General features: G+C 38.3%; 1 protein-coding gene across 6 annotated transcripts in view; it reads left to right on the top strand.

Moving 5' to 3' along the window:
- Positions 1-19,919, top strand: part of RGS7 (regulator of G protein signaling 7) — a 355,504-nt gene that overhangs the window by 242,112 nt on the left and 93,473 nt on the right. For 5 of the 6 annotated variants that reach the window (XM_040967774.1, XM_040967775.1, XM_040967779.1 and 2 more), the window contains one exon: positions 7,301-7,351. The exons of the other annotated variant lie outside the window; for it this stretch is intronic. In XM_040967774.1, the coding sequence (XP_040823708.1) occupies positions 7,301-7,351 (51 nt within the window). The remainder of the gene's footprint in view (positions 1-7,300; positions 7,352-19,919) is intronic. 6 annotated transcript variants of the gene reach the window in all.

The following is a 19,919-nucleotide window of genomic DNA, read 5'->3' on the forward strand; positions in this document are numbered from 1 at the left end:
GGGCACTGCTCCAAATGCCATCACATCTATTTGCCCGTTTGTTCTTCAACTCTCATTTTCCCCATTCTGTAAGTTTTCTAATGGTTCCCCATAGTTGACTCTGGTTAACAACTTACAGCATGCCTTCCATCATACCTGTTAAATATCAAGGTGACAGGAGTGTCTGTTTCCCATTTCTGGGTTTGCATTCGTGTTTTAGTCTAGTTCAAGAGAATCAGCCAATGTTACCCATTTTCAATAATGAAATAAGTCATATTGATATTATAACTTCCAAGTCTTCAGGTTGTTTTGTCATTTAAGCCAGTTTGAATTGAGACCAAAAGGATCTTCTCTCTTCCTTACTTTTTGTCTGGGATTTTGCAGGCTTTCTTCCTAAATGTGCAAATACTTAAAGTTCTACTGAATCAGTTTGAGTTGCTTCCTTTGCCAACTTAACCTGACCCTTGCTACTGAAAGGAAGGCAACAGAAATATTGCTTGGGAATTTGGTACAATTTGGAATCTTGGGCTCCCTGACCTGGGCTTACTGAAGCAGATCTCTTCGCAACAATATTCTAACAATGTGATTCTTATGCACGTTAAAGTCTACGGATGCCTGCTGTAGGTAACATTCTGGCTGCTCCACCTTTCAACAGCAAAAGAAAAAAAAATAGTAATACTTTTTCTCTTGGTTCCTGAATCCAGCTACATAATGATTCTCTTTTGCCATCTCAATCTCTTTAGAGAAAAAATTTTCAGATTTTTTTGGGGTTTACTGGAAATTTAGTATTTCTGAAACCCATTGCTTTCTTAATGGTTGCATAAACCAGGTGTTAAACATTTATCTGTATATCACATTTCTCTGTGTCTGAGATGCAGAAACAGGACATAGAATCCTTGTAACATTAGTAATAGTTCAAGACTTTCAAGAACTTCCTGTCCTTGTACTCAATTTTTTCTCAACCCTTTCCAGACTATTGGGCTTGGTGTGTTTTGGCAAGCATGTGTTGAAATGTGACTTGCTTTGTCTGTAAGCTTGCATCCACAGCTAGGTGTTACAGGTAAAAATTTCAAAGTCCTCACCACAACCTTGCCTGGGCCTTCAGCAAGCCTCCTGTCAATAGTAGGCTTTGCCAGTAGTCTCTTATTTCTTACAGTTTAATTTCCAACTTCTCACCACTTTCTTCCAAATACAAATGCTACACATGGTCACCTCAAAAGACACTGATGCCTGCAGGTTCACAGGAAAGATGAAAGCATGCCTAGGCAGATTTACTTCATTCTTCCTTTTTTCTTTCCAAGTATTTGAGTTGTATGCTTGAGACACAATTAATATTGATGTCTAGAGATCTGAACACAGCTCTAAAACCATAGCCATTATTTTCATCATCTTCAAAAGTTGCCATTTGATTGTTTGAAGCCCATTCTCTTTTATTTGCTTTCACCTCATCCCATTTTCAGTCATTATGGATCTGCTTCTTATCAACTAATTTGCGTTTTTACATAATCACTCTTAGTCATCTGTCTTCTTTCAATCAGCATAGGTATTTTATAAGTTAACATCTATGTCTTCTATCAACTGGAAATATGTAATTAAAATTATAATTTCATTGACTTGTTTCCTTTTCCCTGATAATAATGAAAAATTTGTAAAAATGATATCAAGGACACACAATTAGTATTTTCAAAAAAATAAAGCCAAGTGGCAGCCTCTCAGAATTGAGATCATTTGATAGATTTGATTACCAGCAGTCTCCCCCACCTCACCCCTTGAGCTCTGTGAGGCCGCCCTTGTCACCTCATCAATTAAGAAACAAGCCTCGTGCCTGGCACGGTAGTCTAGTGGCTTAAGTCCTTGTCTTGCACAGGCTGGGATCCCATATAACGGCAGCTCCACTTCCCATCCAGCTCTCTGTTTGTGGCCTGGGAACGCAGTTGAGGACAGTACAAAGCCTTGGGAACCTGCATCCATGTGGGAGAACAGGAGGAGGCTCCAGTCTCCTGGCTTCGGATCAGCTCAGCTCCAGCAGTTACGGTCACTTGAGCAGTGAATCATCAGACAGAAGATCTTCCTCTCAGTCTCTGCTCCTCTCTGTATATCTGATTTTCCAATACAAATTTTTAAAAAATCTTTTAAAAAACACTGTCCTCTAGGAAGCCATCTCATTAAAGTGAGCAGTAATGTTTGATCTGAACATCGATTTTCAAGCTTTTCACTACACAAAAACATACATGACATGATCACTGGGCTTGTGCTCTTCAGCAGAGCATGCAACACTGCCTGCGTTTTGCCATCACTGGTGGAACAGGGAAGCTAGCACAGAAATGGAAAGTTTTTTAGAATACTGAAAAGATGAGTGCATACATGCATACACACATAGACACAGAGCAGAGAGAAAGAGAAATGAGTGAATTAGATAGATACATACATACGTATGAATCACTGAAAAAAAACAGCCATTCACTGTTAAATAGTAGTACTGAAAGAAAAATTTATAACAAGAATGTATGTACCAAAAGTGGGAAAGTTTTGAATCAGTAATTTCAATGTAATTCATAAACAAAGAGGAAAAAAATCCCAAAGTAAGGAGTAAGAAAATAATAATCAGATAAATCAATGAAGTGGAAAATGTAAAAATGATGAGAAATCAGTGAAAAATAGAACTTGTTATGTTAAAAAAAATCAGTAAAAGTGACAAATCTGTAGCAATACTGACACAGAAAACCGACAAAAAGATGTGAAATAGGATTCAAATATATTTATAAAGTACAGTATTTCATGATTCAACTTTGAGGACAAGGGTGATAGAATTCTGAAGTGCAAAACCTGGAAAGAAAATGAATCAGTAAGGCAATTTGCTTTTTACTGCCACAACTAAAAATGCGTTTAAATGACATCTTTTTATAGCTTCTAAATTCTAGACAAAAACCTAAAAAGTGCCTCAATTTACTAAAAAGGAATCATATCTGTTTTGATTATTATTCCATTGATCTCTGGATTTTATGTACATTATTAGCTGTTAATGACTGGAAGATGTGATCTTGTTGCTCTAGTTTCAAACTATGATCAGAGTTAATTTTTAATTCAGTAAAACCTGAACAATCTGTAGAAATGCACTTGATACTTAAAATGCCAAATATAATAGTATTCAGTTATATATTAGTTTTTCATTTCAGTAAAATTAAGTCTTTATGTAACTAGATAGAACTCATAAAAACACGCAATCACTTATGCACCATCAGGCTCCCTTGGAAAGAGTTGTTAGAATACATAAAGTGTGGCTTTGTTCACTCACACAAAGAATATGTTCTCACTCTGCCTTTCCTGATTATAATACTTTCATAGAACAAAACGCATATTCATAATAGGGCAAAATAGGATAATCATTTTATTTATAAGTTGATATTATGCTTTTGAGCTTCACCTTTCTCCTGCTTTTATTCTGATAGAAATATAAATACTAATGAAACTGGAAGGAAACTATGGCTTACACCCATTGTTTTATCTGGTGAGCACCCATCCTGTCTGGAAAATGCCTCCATCTGGCATTCTCCACCAGCACAACCATACTTAATGCACTTTGATACCACCACCTTTGGCATTGGTGATAGAGTTAGGAAATGTGACCACAAAACTTGAAACCAAAATTATTTTCTGTCTTTAGTGAAAGAAATGTAAACCCAGAAGCTATGATCATTCCCGATCCACTCTGTGGATGGGATATAGTGTGGCCTTGTTTTGATATTTCTTTTCTTTATTTTTTCTTCTTGGGGGACGTGGGGACAAATCATTCTATGCAGAAAGGAACCAAAAGGAGAGCAGCAGACAAGACTCAGGCAACATCAGGGTCTCTGTGTCGATTTGCCTTAAGTTCCAAATGTTTCTCCTCTTTGGTTCCCAGTACCTTTTAGCAAATTTATTTATTTATCTATTTATGCTTTCATATATCCCTCAAAAGTTGCCTCTTACAATTACAAGTGCACTAATACAGGATCTCAAATTTTGTTGCTGTTAGGATATTCATCTAGATACAAGTGTAATTTTCTTTGATGATGTCAATGTCCTCTGGCCAGAGACCACTAGAAATAAATCTGCATTTGAAAAAGTCGAATTAATTACTCCCTGCAACAAAGGAGAACATGCACAAGGTATATACCAGTGGGTGTCTGAGAAACAGGGAATTAGGAAGATGCTAGGATTTGGGGTTTGATAGGCTGGGGGAGAATTGGAAGAGGTGAAGCTCTGTGTTGAGTGATGGGAGCATGTGGGGTGAATTCTAAAATGGTGTATAGTAACATGTTTTATCAACAGGAGGGGCAGGCTGCAAAAGACTGAGTATGGAATTGGCCAAGAAACTGTATTCATTCATCTAAGCCAAGATTGCGGCACATTTGATACTTTATGATTTGAACCGTGTTCTTATCCTGTCTTTTTCAGCCTAATTTTGGAGTAATCTTGTTTTTGTCTTGAGTCATCATTTTTCATCGAATGACCTTGTCCGTGTTAATATTCCATGTAAAAGGAGAAAGCCAAGACCTCATTGTGTGACCCTGGATAATCCCTAGAACTCCAGAACTATCTTTCCCTTTTTCAATGCCCATTTTTGGCTACACACAGAAAGAAGGAAGATAAGGGCCATTCATCCCATTAATCAGTATGTACAGATTGTCACTCCTAAAATTTGTTGGATCAAGAGATTGGAGAGCATACTTTGCAATTAGATTACATTTGGACTATTCTGTCCCTTGGGTTGCAAGTTGGTGTACTGACCTCGCAGCTGTGACAACAGTTGTACAGCTACATTTAAGAGTTTTTATGGTCAATTGCAGTAGACTAGCAGCTAAAGTCCTTGCCTTGCATGTGCCGGGATCCCATACGGGCACCGGTTCTAATCCTGGCAGTCCCACTTCCCATCCACTTCCCCACTTGTGGCCTAGGAAAGCAGTCGAGGATGGCACTGGGCCTTGGGACCCTGCACCCGCATGGGAGACCTGGAATTGGCTAGGGCTCCTGGTGTTGAATTGGCCCAGCTCCAGCCATTGTGGCCAGTTGGGGAGTGTAATCAATGGGTGGAAGATCTTCTCTGTTTCTCCTCCTCTTTTGTATCTTACTTTCCAATAAAAATGAAGTAAATCTTTTAAAAAAGCATTTTTATAGGATTTGTCATCACTGGGAGCATGAATGATTTTCAGAAATAAAATGTTCTTAAATACTAAAAAATACTTTTTGGAAGGATTGAGGAGAAATTCTATTCATTATTTCAGCTTTACAAAAGATTTGGAACTTTTTACTTCCAAACCTTTAAAGAAATTCTATAATTTTTAAAAATTAAACTGAGTTAAAATTATTTTGCATGAAGAATTTTTAAAATGATGACAGTTAGGGGTCTGGAATAATGGGTAAAGCTGTCACCTACCAGGGCCACATCTGGCCACCTGTGCATTAGGGCCACATCAGATATGAGCACCTGTTCCCATCTCAGCTGCTCAACCTCCAGTGCAACTCCTTGCCACTGTCCTTGGGAAAAGCAGTGGATGATTGCCTAACTGAGCCCCTGTCACCCACACAGGAGATCTGGAAGGAACTCCTGGCTCCTAGCTTTACCTGACTCAGTCCTGACCACTGTGACCGTATAGGGAGTGAACTAGCAGATACAAACCCTCTCTGCCTGTCTCTCTCCTTCTATAATTTTGGCTTCCAAATATATAAAATAAATCTGTCTTTAAAAAATGTGACAAATAGAGATACTCCAGAGTCTCATAAAATGCCAAATAAGAATAATTATGTGGATTTTTCAGTATTTGGGATAAACACTGACTCATAACTTTAGTAAGTATTTGATAATTATGTATGTTGAGGAACACTGAGGGGAAATATCATAAGACATTGTGTTTTTCCTCAAGTGACTAATATGAGTAAATCTGCTTTGTTTTGTATTTGTTTTGCTCTTGCCTGTAAAACTACATAATCACAGATATATTTCCATAGAAACTGAATAAATGTTCATTATATGTTATTTAATGGTGTGGAATATTTGTTATGCATTTTCTAAGGAATTAAGTATCAAACTTAGGTCATATGATATTAGATTACATAAAATTACAACATTGAACCTCTTTAATAAGAAACAATATTTATCTCATCAAAACCACTAATCTGCCTGGAAAAGTTGTGAAAGATGACCCAAATATTTGGTCCCCTTCCACCTACTTGAGAGAGACCAGAGTGGAATACTGGCTCTGGGCTTTCACCTGGCTCATTACTGGTTGTTGAAGTCATTTGACAAGAATACCAGCAAATTCTCTTTGTATCTCTCTGTTTCTCCAACTTACAACCATGAGAATGTTGGGGTTATCTCACAGTGGTAGAACCCCAGGGTACCTTTGAGGAGAAATTGGAAATTAAATTGACAGTTTCAGAGCTGACAATAAGAATACATTTGTGGCAGAAATATCCAAATTACCAATCTAAAAAGAAAGTTTCCTATCCTTCCTTGGTTGATAAGTAATATCAATTTTGACTCTAGTATAGCATTCTTTAAGAGAAATTTTAACTTTCTCTGAAAGAATTTTGAAAATAATTTTCTCAGTTAAACAATGTAGTCCTGGAATCAATATTTGGCTTTCTTAAAAAGAATGGAAAATTTCTGGCAATTGCTTATTTGTTCCGTAATCTTTTACTGGAACTTCCTGTAGAACCTGTATGATTCAGTCTTCTTAAATGTATTTAAATCAGTGGTAAATGCAAAAGGAACACGTATGAAAGACTACAAATCAGAGTCAACATTTGAAGATATTTTAAAGGTGTGTGAATACTGAGATTGATGCTGGTATGAATGTTTCTGTAAGTTTCAGGGCGTGATTGACATGTCTGATAATCAAGTTTATTTTGACATTTGTGCTGAATTATTTTAACTGACACTGCTAGAATCATTTTGCCACTGATAACATAATGCATTTTCCAGATCTCTGAGGTGAGTAGGTAGCGAATTTAGCCAATCTTTAGGGGAAATGGAAATGGAATCCATGGCATCGCAGGTGACATTGGGATTTCATTCATGTAACCATGATATAGCTTACAGAATGAGTTAGTAAGCATTCCTTTAGTGAATGATTTGCTTTATCTACTATTAGTATATTAAAACCTTTTCCATGTTTAAGTATGTCATATTCAATAATATAAATGTTTCATATTTAATAATTTACTGTCTTGCTTCTTACAAACCTGAGATCTTACAAACTGGAGTAGCAAAAGTGGACAGTTCTTAAAATTCACATGATTAAAAAATGTTCACAGGTGTTTGTGTTTTTTCTTTTTCTAGGGTCAGACATTGTTCAGTGGTTAATAAAGAACTTAACTATAGAAGATCCAGGTAAATAAGTCACTTTCTGTTGTTACAATTTTTTTCTTAATGTTTTTAAGAAGTATGTTTTGTCAGGAACATTTAAAGTAACAATTAAAACTTTAAGAAATTATTATGTTGAAATTATACGAATTTTATGGTTATCAGCATCTATGAAGTTAAAATTTTATGATTTTTATAAGTTTTACATAAATAATTTACCATTTTGTATTATTTAAGTAGTCGTAGTCATTAAAGTGGATAAGCTGTATACATGTTTGAATGATTGTACATATAATTTGAGTAATGAAACTATTTATAAGATACATACAGATAAAACTTATTAGTGTATACTTTTTAACTCCATTTTTGACAATGCTGTTATAAATGTAATTTTATTTTTGTATGCCAACACAAAAAAATGTATGTATGAATGTATGTGTGTGTGGCTTTTAATGTTTTTCTCTAAGTCAACAGCTATTCATTCATTGTGGTTGGAAATTGCGTTTATTCTGCTGCAGGAAAATAATTTGCATAGTTTGAGATAATTTTATCCAGTTCATATTTTTTGCATTGTCTAGAACAAATTCCTGCATTTGATACATTCAACAACTTTTTGAAAGCATCATGCAAAACCCTTTATTTATACAGCAAACAAGTCATACCAATGGAATAAAAATGAAGTGTATATTGTTTAGAGAAAAGAAAAAGCTGATAAAGAAAAGAATACTTTATAACACCTTATCAAAAACAGAATATAAGGACTCAAAATGGCATAACAGAGAAGAATCTCTGCTCATTAACCTATGTAATACACCATACCATTGTTTGGAGAGGAATATAGTAAGGCATTCACTTCGAACTCTGAATATTATCAATTTTGGATTATTTAGTACTAAAAGTACTTGAAGATATAAGACCCTATTGCTTTCTTGTTTTGTGATAACTTCTTATTGTCATGCATTGGAATACGGCAGCTCAAACTGTGACATACAGACCTGTGTGTACTCATGCTCATTTGGTGCCTGAGCTTTTGAAACTTAAATTATCCTAGAAGATTAAATGGCAATAAGACAGTAAGAATGGAGCAGCTATTGCCAATATTGTATTATTACTAAGTGAACATAAGATTTAATTATGAGGAAAGGAAGCTGCAGTCTTACAGTTTATATTTTAGCCTCATCTTAATGACATGAATTCAGTGATGTAAATTGAGCCATTAACCCAGGGATTGGCACAATGACTGCTCACTGACAGAAAAAATGTTACAGATTAAAAAGGGTGGAGTGGATTTGCAGCAGTTTATTTTTGCATCATGAAGAATAAATGTGCTGTCAAGTGATAGCCTGATAAACCATAAACATACTTAACAGTTATAATTGTTGGTAAGAGTCATTGCTTATACTTCTAGTTTTCTTAAAGATGACGTGTGAAGAGAGTGTTATGACAGGTTTAAAAGAGTTTTTCAAGGTGATAAGTTTTTAAAAATCCATTGATTTACCTATGATGGTGTTCAGGGTTCTGCCCCTGGTCCTAAGGAGAGTGAGAAGCACCAGTGATTGCTCTGAATATATGTTAGATTGGAATCACAAGAAGTTATCAACCTGGTAGCCACTTTGACCCTAATTAAATACAGTTATCAGTGTAACTGATATTGCAAAAAGGTGATGGCAAATTCCCTTATATCACTGATATAAATCTGGGAATTCTCATGAAGAAGTACTAGGGAAGTATTTAACTGGCAGATTTAGTTTTAACTCTGTTAACTTGTTGAAGATGTTTGAGAGAGAGAACTCACACCCAGTTTTTATCTTATGCTTAAGTTTTCATTATTTTAACAAGTTCTCTTCCAATAATATATTCTATGTGATAAGTTATAATGTCTTACTTTATTCCTCATAACACTTTAAGATCACGTGGCAAGTATTGTTATAAATATATTTCATGACATTTGATGTTTTAGAGGTATCTTTGGATTGACTTGTGCATATTTTCCAAATTCTTGTTTCTAAAAGGAGGGAGTCTTTCCATGACAAAGTTTTAGTTATTGACTAGATGCATGGATTCTCCTTGGATAGCCCAATGCCATAGTTTCTCACTTTTGCTGCTTAAGCTAGAATGGTATTTGAATAAAAATTTATATTCATATGTTGGCTTTTGAACAGAATGAGTATAGCAGGGAGTTAAGTGCAACCTTAAGCAATCCTAGCCTAAAGGTTTCACTTGAATGTAGTATTGTCTGAGTATAACCATTTCACTCCGATACATTTCTTTAATTTTGTTGTGAACCCAGCAGACTACAACATGTGCTTGATTATTCTTTTGTGTTTGCCTTTCTTGGTGGAAGAAAACTGTCCACACTTGGTGTTTATTATCATGCTGCTTCAACTGCATTTGGTGCTGTTCATCTCTTGTAGTGAATGGCAAACAAAGTTGTGCACTGCCTTTTTTCTGTGTTCTGCCTTTCCCACCTTGCTTTGGGATTTTATTGGGAATCTGCTTAGAATCTTTTCTACTTAGCCCTGTAGTGTTATTGCAGAAGAAGCCTGAAATCTGATCCCATCTGTGGCACAGTGATAGATTTTGGGAGCATATGTTTGATAACTTTTCCTAGCTTTAGCATCTATGCAAGTTTCAACTTGTGTGTGGCACTAATCGTTTAAGTTTCTTGGTGCCTTCATAACAAAAGATGACATTTATTAGTGTCTTTTAACTGTGCCACTAAGAAGTATTGTTTGTGCAATGTGTGCCTATTTAACTTACAGTTGCAAATTCTGAGTGTAGATGTAACTGCATTAGTGTTAAACTATAGCTGGTCTTTTAAATAAATGACTTCTTTGTTATAATTGAAAGCTGGTATCCATCAGTTGTGGAGTAGGGACAGGAAGTATGAAGAATTGAAATCTTTGTAAACAAACTTACACATTGTTGAAATCTGTGTGTGTGTGTGCGCGCGCGCGTGCACGTGTAGAATTTGCTGTCACACAATTGGGTAGGCTGGCAATTCTGAAATGTACAGAACAAGCCGACGGGTTACATAGGCAAGAGTTGACATTTAAGGTATTCTTGAGACAGATTCCCTCTTCTTGGGAGGAAGTCTGGTTTTTGTTTGTCAGTAATTTTCTCTAAAGCTCTGACTTGATGAAGATTATCCATGTCATGAAAGACAACCAACTTTACTCAGTGTCCGTTGATTTAAGTAAGAATCTCATGTAGAATACTCTTTCAGGTATATCTAGAAACTGTGTTTGACAAACATATAAATAGTAGCCTAGCCAAGATGACATTAAAGCCTACTGTCTCCACATGCGCTGGTTAGCATACTGTTCACCATCAGCACCTGAAGTTGGTGGCCCACTCAGTTGCTCCTGTGATGTTTGTTATTCCTAGGGCTTCTTCCTATTTATTGACAGACTTGCTGTGAAGGAACAGCTGATAAAGACTGTTGTAGTTCTTAAGCCCCTACAGAGTATTTATATTTTCAGACTGGAAAGTATCTTGTATGTCTTAATGTCTTGTGCTATGCTTCTGTCTCACTGTTAGCTACATGAATGTAATTCTGCTACACTCTTACCCTTTTGCGGCATGACATTCTGTCCAAGGCCATCCAAGGTTCCTGTGCCCAGGCACATCATACAGTTGTTCTGCTCTTTCTGGGTCCCATACTCTCTGTGCGTGAAACAAGTAACTGACAGTTGCTTTTCTTGGTTATAAATAGTTTTTACATGTTTTCATCACCACCTAAAAAATAGTTACATTATGCCAGCTAGCTTTGCAACATGATAAACCACTCCAAACCTTTGGAGATTACCATTAGCCATCAGTTATTTACTTTGCCTTTTTGGAGTTCAGCTTATTACCTCTTGCCACCTTGATCTTCTTGGCTGTTTCCTGCCTTGCTGTCTGACACACTCAAACCAGCTGGTGAGTGGATGATCTCAGATGTGTGACATATGGCACTTGGTAGGCCATCAGTGAGATGCTTCTTATTCATTCATCCTCAGCATGATCACACTTTTTTGTCACATGGTACCCCAAGGTTACAATCACAATGTAAGGTTTTCCTTACTACAAATAAGCACAAAGGCAATATAGGGAAGAAGACATGGTATATGAATAAAATGTTCCAACAGTATTCCAGATCTTTATTTCCTCTAAGTTTTAAACCTGCTTTTTTTTCATGCTTTTTTTTTCACTTTTTTGTTTCACCTTTGAAAACACGATTTGTGTCCAATATCATGTTCTGTTAATAAGGGATATTGTAACAGATAATTTTAAACACAGACTATTTCATGAAACCTTTCTTCCAAAATTTAGCTCCCAAATTGCTTTTTTTTAATGAACTACAAGAATATTTGCAATAGATGCTACTGTTTTCATTCTAATTTTATTTTTAATTTTCATTTATTGCTCTTTTTCACTTAGAATGCTTCTAAGCAGCAAAATGGCAGAGGACACACATCCTCTGGTTATGCAGAGAATGGTCCAGGACAATCAGGTCACAGTAATTACTTTATTGCTTTTACTAATGGGAAGTCATTGAAATGGCATCAAGTTTATGTAACCATTTATTCAGTTGTGATCTCCTAAATTGTTGGGGAAAAGGAAGAAGACATAATGTTGTTTTAATAGAAATATCTGTTTATTTTTATTGGAAAGGTAGATTTACAGAGAAGGAAAAATGGAGAGAAAGATTTTCCATCTGCTGGTTCACTCCCTAAATAGCCACAATGGCCAGAGCTGAGCTGATCCAAAGCTGGGAGCCAGGAGTTTCTTCCAGGTCTCCCATGCAGATATGGAGTGCTAAGGCTTTGGACCATCCTCCACTGCTTCTCAGTCCCTAAGCAGGGAGATGGATAGGAAGTGGAGCAGCCAAGACACGAACTGGTGCCCATGTTGGATGTGGGTGCTTGGGGGTGGAGGAATAGCTGGCAAAGCCGTTGCACTGAGCCAGAAGAAAAATTAAATGAAGAGTTCCTCATGTGGCTTAAACCAAATATAAAGTAAATGATGGAAAACCCACATAGAATAATAAGATTAGAGAAAGTATGGATTTATATATGATAGCACTTAGTTTTATTTATTTTTAATTGACAGAGATTATGCATATTTATGAAGTAGTCAATGATGTTTTCATATGTGTGTATACCGTGTAATATCAAATCAGGGTAATTGCATCTGTCCCCTTAAACATTTAGGATTGTTTTAGGTAAAAACATCGAAAATCCTTTCTTCTGACTTTTCTTCTTGTATTGGAGACATAGAAATTGTGTGATCATTAACAATCATCATCCTACTGTCATGTGAACTTTTTACTGCCAACAATATCTCAGCACTTCTTAATAAACTTCTCCCCAATCCTCCCTCCCTCTAACTGCCACCTTTCCACTCTCCTGTGTTCAGCTTATTTCATGTAATGACCACCATAAACCATTGCAGATTTTTTTTTCCGTAGAAGCCATCTCTGTTGTATAAATACCAGTGAAAATAGACATTCAGCAAGTCAGTAAGACTTTTTGCTTACATAATCATCAAACAACTTCAGCAGGATCAACTTGATATGCAATTGAGTATCTTAATTGTTACTGAATTAATTAAATCAACCCACAGTGCCCCATATCGTGCAGAATGTATTATCTACTTCCAAGACTGTCACGGGTCTTCTGAAGAAAGAGCTCCAAATTCTGTTAGTTAATTTAACCAGATTCCATTTCAGATGGCCTTTGTTTTCCGTGGATTGATCAGACTGTCTGTAGTGAGAGCACAGTGTTAGGGATGTAAAAAGGCACCAGGAGTGATAAATTGTGTGCTGTGTCATGTCATTATTCTTGATAATGTTTTATACTTCACAGGCACTCTATGCTTTTCCAAGTCATTGTAAATAGATTATTTCACCTAATTATTATATCAATATCATGAAATAGCCAGACATTTTTTCCGAGAAACTCCTAAATGCTGAAAATCATATATACACAAAAAAAACTTGGAAGTAGAGCTTTGCTCTCCCAGTGTATCATCTGTTCTATATATCTGTATCTGCTCCATTTTGAACAATTATAATTGTAGAGGCTGCTTCCCTATGACTCCTTCCTGGTCTAACACAGTGGCCAAACTCTTCAATACCAGAAATCCACAAGGAGGCATCTTCAGGCCTAGAATCTGAGCTAAAGTGACCCCTTTAGGAGAATTTTACCTCCCTAGGAAAAAGAAAAAGTGTCCTTCATCAGTTCCTTAAACCCCATTTCTTAACCCTCAGATAAGAATTTCTGAGTAACCTTTTCCAAAAAACAGTTTAAGATTAACTTCTTCAGCATTGTTGAGCAGCAAGTAAAGCTGCCTGTGGTGTCAGCATTCTTTAGGGGCATCAGTTTGTGTCCCAGCTGCTCACCTCTGATCCAGAGCTCCACTAATGTGCTTGGAAAAGCAGAGGAGTGCGGCCCAAGTGCTTGGGCCCCTGCATCCACATGCGAGACCTAGAACACCTGGGCTCCTGACTTCAACTGACCCAGTTTCAGCCATTGAGACCATTTGGGAGTGAACCAGCAGTTGGAAGATTTTTCTCTCTCTCCCCACCCTACTACGGTGGCAGCAGAGGTGCCTCTGGGCTGGCCAGCCTGGAGTCCCTTTGATCCCACGTGCTCCTCAGGAGCCACAGGTGACTTCAGGGACCGGCTCTCATCTCTAAGGACTAGGGTGGTAGGTTTACATAGGATATGGGCTACGGCACAACTGAGGCTGAGCGGGGCCTCAGGGTCCATGTCCAGGAGAGGAATGACTACTGCAGGACATCAATGGACAAGCCCACTGTATTTTCAGGTAAGCAAGGGTGCTGAGTCTGAGCGATTGGAGGGGCGAAAGAGACGATCTTTAAGGGTCAGCGTGAAGCACCAGCACACGTGGAAGACCTGAGCTGCGGTAGTTAGGACCGACCACCACTGAGTACCACTCACTGGCACACGCTATAGCCAAGGCTAGTCTACCAAACAAGGCAAGAACACAGTAATCATCAGGGAGAATTGAATCAGGGGAAGAGTGGAGTTAGGATGGGCCAAGATAATAACTAAAGCGTGAGAGAATCCGGTCTTATAGCAGAATCTGTAGGAGAGAAGTGGGCTCACCCCAATGGGACTGCAATCTCCACAGGCACACTCAAGAACTGTGGATGAAAACAGGCCTGGCTGAGGAGCTAACGGGATGCCCCAGCTGGATTGGGAATCCTACTGGTGAGACAGCTGGATTGAGGGCAGCAGGCTGGGCATGCCATGGCTGGAGTGGCTATAGCCTCTCTCAGCACTGGTATGGACTGGGCCTGGGAAGCTACAGAGTGGGCTATACTCCAGCACCCACTGGTACTTGTGGGCACCAGGGTGGGTGTAGAATGGACTGGGCTAAGCCTTGACTCCTGCTGAGCCACGTGAAAGCTATATTTGAGCACAGACCAGGTATGGCTAGGCTGCAACACCCAACAGTGAGAACCAGAATGGGTGTGGGCTGATTGAGCAAGGCCACTATTCCTGCTAGGACAGAGGTAGACAAAACAAACATAGGCCAGCAACCCACTGGCGTGCACAAGATCTCCACTGGGAGGAGACCCAACAGAGGAGCCTGGGAAACTGCTTTATAGGAACACAGTCACTGCATGTGAGCGCAAGAACCAAGTCAAGGAATAGCACTGAACATGCCAGGTCACAGTGCCTGCCAGTCTGTATGTGTCTCAGGTCTGGGGACAGACAAGGCTGGGCCAGTTCACAACATCCATTGGCATATCTGAGAACCAAGGCAGGATACGGGAGGGTCCAGGTCAGGCAGCAACCAACGCCAGCCAGCTCACATTGGGGTTGCTGATGTGAGGTGAACCATGCTAGCCTGGGGTCTATGGGAGCTGGGTTCGAGAGCCACAGGGAATGGGGGCATGATCTGGCTAGGCTCAGGTCCAGTGGGCTGTATCCTGGAGTCTGTCTGCTCAGTGGGTACCAAGTTCGTGAGCCTTGGGGGTAAGGGTTCTGGCGGGGCTTGGGTCACCTAGCCCAGTTCCTGAGGCCCACATTCAAGGAGGGTGCCACATTCGTGAGCCCCAAGGTAGAAGATACAGTGGCGGGGGGCGGGGGAGGGGGGAGGCTTGGATTGCCTGGCCTTCATCTTTGGACCTGCCTGTAGAGCAGTGGACACAGACCCTGAAGCACATGAAGAATCTGGCAGCTCCTTTGGTACTGCAGCACAGGAAGGAGAACAAAGCAAGTTGAACAACTACCCCAGCAGATAAGAACAGTAAAAATCTGGGTGAATGGAGACTTGAGGTCAACTACATCAGTTAATGGGCATTGGGAAGGTTGCCTCGCCCCTGATTCAGGAAAAGTGACAACATTTCAGAACTGTCCAAACCACTTGCTCAGAACCCTCAGAGTGGGCTCTACATCAGAACCCTGGGCTGATATTGGTAGTGGTTCCCAATCCCTCGGTACTGGGACATTTGAGAGGCTGGGGGTGGTTTTGCCCTTTCACTCTCCCCTTCTCCCAAAGACAAGAATAAATAGAGTTGGAAATAATGATTTCACACTTTGCCCTCAATCCTTCCCACCTTGGTCAACCATGTAATCATCATTAAAAATAAAAATTTTTAAAAATATGATTCTTTTAAATATTTTTCTCCAATTGAAAGCAAGCAAAGATATTATCCAACTGCGGAAAATGTCCTGAATTTCTGAAACAGCGTAAGGAAGTGGCTATTCTTCTAAGGATAGTGAGTTTTATGAGCAAGCACTAACTCCTGTTAGAGATAAAACATGATTTTTTTTTTCAATTAAATGGCACAACATTTGGAAAACTCAAACCAAGGCAAAGTCGTAAGGAGAATGTCATTAAGTTGAAAAACATATACATCTTGGATTGGTTACTTACCTACAGGCCTAACACTGCTAATAATGAAGCAAATGCTTTGGATTTTATTTCCTCTTTTTCTGAGTGCTTTGCCAAAAAATAAAAAGCCATTGGAATGTGTATTGACAAACCAAAGAGAAATGTGTATTCTCTTTTTAAACATGATTCTGTTAGAGCACTTACTTCTAGCTTAAAGGATATTAGTTCTAGATATTCACCTTCCTGAAATTCGTGATAAATTGAATAGGTCAGCTTTTCTGGAATGACAGGATCACGACCATGGGCAGAAAACAAAGAAGCTGAGTAAATCACAGAGAATTCAGAACTGTCCCACTGAGATAGTGCTGCTCCGTCTGGTATGCAATGAACAGCCATTAAGGAGGAGAGTGCCTTGTCCCTCTGTGACTGGTAAATTTCCACTGAGTGGCCTTCTCATGATCATTGAGTATGAGTTTCATTAATGCTTTGCAGCTCCTAACTGGACCCCCAAATGTGACAAATATGCGTGATTTACTAACAGATGTCCAACAGCAGCTTAATAATTCTTGGTCACTGATGTGTAAACAAACAGATTATTTAACATATAAATGGCCTTTTAAAATTCAGGGTCTTATTTGTCAAGCCTAGAGCTAATAGAAACGAATTTGTTTCTAACTGGAAATCAAGGCATCACATCCCTGCTGTTTCACAAAGCCCTTTGCAAGAGAAATGTGAGTGAACAGTGGAGCACGAAGAGTGTGGTGACCCCTCACGGTTCTGCATCTGGGAAAAATGGGTTGTCTACTTTTCCCCTGCATTTCCTGCTGACTTAATGAAACATTCAATCATTTTACACAGCCTGCAGGTGCTGCCACTGAAAGCTAAACAAATAATACTGTATGGTTCAAAAGGCCTCTCAAAGGGAAACCGAGGCATTTTACCAAATGATGTATATCTGTTTCAGGCGTATAAACTCTGAGAAAAAGATGCAAGCAAATTGACAGTAAAGTGCAAAGCTTCAACCTAAGGAATTGCAATTACTTATGCTACAGAATGTGAAAAAATTCTCCAGTGATTTAAATAGGACCTATGTAGGATGTTACATTCTTTGAAACATGAGGACAGTAGAGACCTACAGGAGAGGCATTGAAAATACTAAACAAATAGATGAGTAATAAAATAAGGTCAAAAACACTTTTTGGAGACGCAAGTGCGAGGAATATAATGTTATGTCATTTTGTCACCTTTTAAAAGATGTGTTCGTTGGCAACCAACTAAATGTTCTGGGCAGACTATGGCCCAGGATTTAGACCATGACTAATGAACTTATCAAAGACAGCAGAACACATTTCTCAGAGGGAAAACTATTTTAAATGAGTTGGGAGACAGAGGGGGCAAAGTTGTTACTTTCATGAACTCTTCGGAAGTGGATTTGATGTTCCTTCTCTGATTGGGTCAAGTTAGAAAAAGTTTTTGTTTTGGCTGATTATAAAGTATTAATTTAAAAATTCTCCCTACAAGATAATATGATAAAATTATGAAGGGAAGAAACAAAGTTTGCAGATAGAACCAGCCATGCATTGAAAGGACTGTCCTTAAATCCTGTTTGCAGGATTCTTACTTCTATCTCCCACTGAAATTATTATACACTGAAATGTGATTTACTGTGATCATTAATATTCTTGTTGCTGGGTCTGGCACAGTAGCCTAGCAGCTAAAGTGTTCACCTTGTATGTGGCAGGATCCCATATGGGTGCCAGTTTGTGTCCCGGCCCCAGTTCCCATCCAGCTCCCTGCTTGTGGCCTGGGAAAGCAGTTGAAGACAGCCCAAAGGTTTGACACCCTGCTCCCACATGGGAGACCCGGAAGAAGCTCCAGGTTCCTAGCTTCAGATCTGCTCAGCTCCAGTCATTGTGGTCACTTGTGGAGTGAATCATTGGACAGATCTTTCTCTGTCTCTCCTCCTCTCTGTATATCTGACTTTCCAATAAAAATAAATAATATATATTTTTAAAAATTTGTTGCCCGCTATAAAAAGCTAAATACTACAATGAAAATAGACATGAGACAGCTGAATAGTAATCTATAGCCATTTTAAGGCATATAGAACCGGGTTATACATAAACTAAAATGAAAATGTCAATGAAGAAGTCACAGGATGTGGTTAAGAACTTGCATTTTTTTAAAACATACTGGTTACTCAATACTATGTCTACTAATTCCATAACGTTATAATTTGTTGCTGATGTTATGTTGAGGCTTTTAATTGGTCGGGATGGTACTCTGCCAGCTCTACCTTCAGACCAGAGATGGTCTCCCCAAGAAGCCGTTGAACTTATCTGGACAATAAGTTACTGGACTCTATGCTTGGTATATGCTTGCAATGAAAGAATCTCAACTGAACTTGAACTGTAGCAATGCAGCAAGGTGGAGGAATCCACCATGGCGGGGAAGGTTGTGGGGGTGGGAGGAATCCCAGTACCTATTAAACTGTGTCACATAGTGCAATGTAATTAATAAAAAAAAGAAAGAAAAGAAAAGACAAATAAGAAGTAAAGATATGTTATACTCTGACAAAATAAAAAAATTGTTGCCATATTTAGTTGTCCTAATTTAGTTGATCCTCTGTTCTACTTCATTGCAGCATTTTTCAGTCCTTCAATTTCTCATCTATTATATAATAACTTTGCTATCTTCTTAGTATCCTTTCTATTAACAATTAGTCTTGGAAACCTAATCATGAAATCTCTTATGTACTGGATCTTTATGTTCTGTCCACTTCTTAATTTTGCTCACTGTTGTTATATACAGCCATTACATATTATATATAGATTATTACATATATACATATAAACACCTGAAATTTCTTCTTATCTTGGGACCTATAAGTCCAAGAGTCTAGTGGATCTCCCCCTGTGATTTAAAAGGAGCTTCACAAATTCAAAGATTCAAACCTGATCTCATCACTTATTTCCAGATTCATGTACAATTTGCCTCTTAAATATATTTCAAATCTTTCCATTGCTCCCCCTTCCTGCTGTCTCTCTCCTCATTTCAACCACATTTTCGTCACACTGGGAACTACCACAATCTTCTAATTCATATTACTTCTTCCCTTCCCCCACGCAAGATAATTCACATCATGTATCTAATGTTATTTTTGCAAACCCAAATCTGTGTCTTCATTAAGATTTATTAACTCTAACAGATCTCCCATTGTCCTTGAAAACTTAATTGGTGAAATTGGCAAATTAATGGGCACTTGACTATGTTATCTAACAGGATCAGTGCAGTCAATCTGTTCTGAGAAAGCACTGACATAATTTTGAGCTTGTATATAAAACCTTCTTTAAATTAGCATGTCATTGCATCTGTTCTGTTCACAGCTCATCGACCCACACTGTATCTTCCAGTTATGTTCCCATTTAACATTATACTCCTGATCATGACCATTTGCACATATGGCTTCCTTCCTTGGAGACTCTGCTGGTCTCTTGGCTTTACAACTTTTTTTTTTTTTTTTTTGCTTAGTGATTTAATAGCAATTCCACCAGGAAACTTCCTAAATTCACAAGATACAGAATTTTTCCCTGTTTATTTATTTATTTAGTCGTTTATGAAGCAGAGACAATAAGAATAATGGCGAGAAGTCTCATTTTCTGTTTTACTTCTCAAGTGTCCTCAAAGACTGGGCCTGGAACCAGGATTAACAAGATAATCCAGGACTCCACATGCAGGACAA

This window comes from Ochotona curzoniae, unplaced genomic scaffold (genome assembly GCF_017591425.1).
Source record: "Ochotona curzoniae isolate NIBS_2020 unplaced genomic scaffold, NIBS_Ocur_1.0 scaffold_4683, whole genome shotgun sequence".
In the NCBI taxonomy this organism is placed as follows: domain Eukaryota; kingdom Metazoa; phylum Chordata; class Mammalia; order Lagomorpha; family Ochotonidae; genus Ochotona; species Ochotona curzoniae.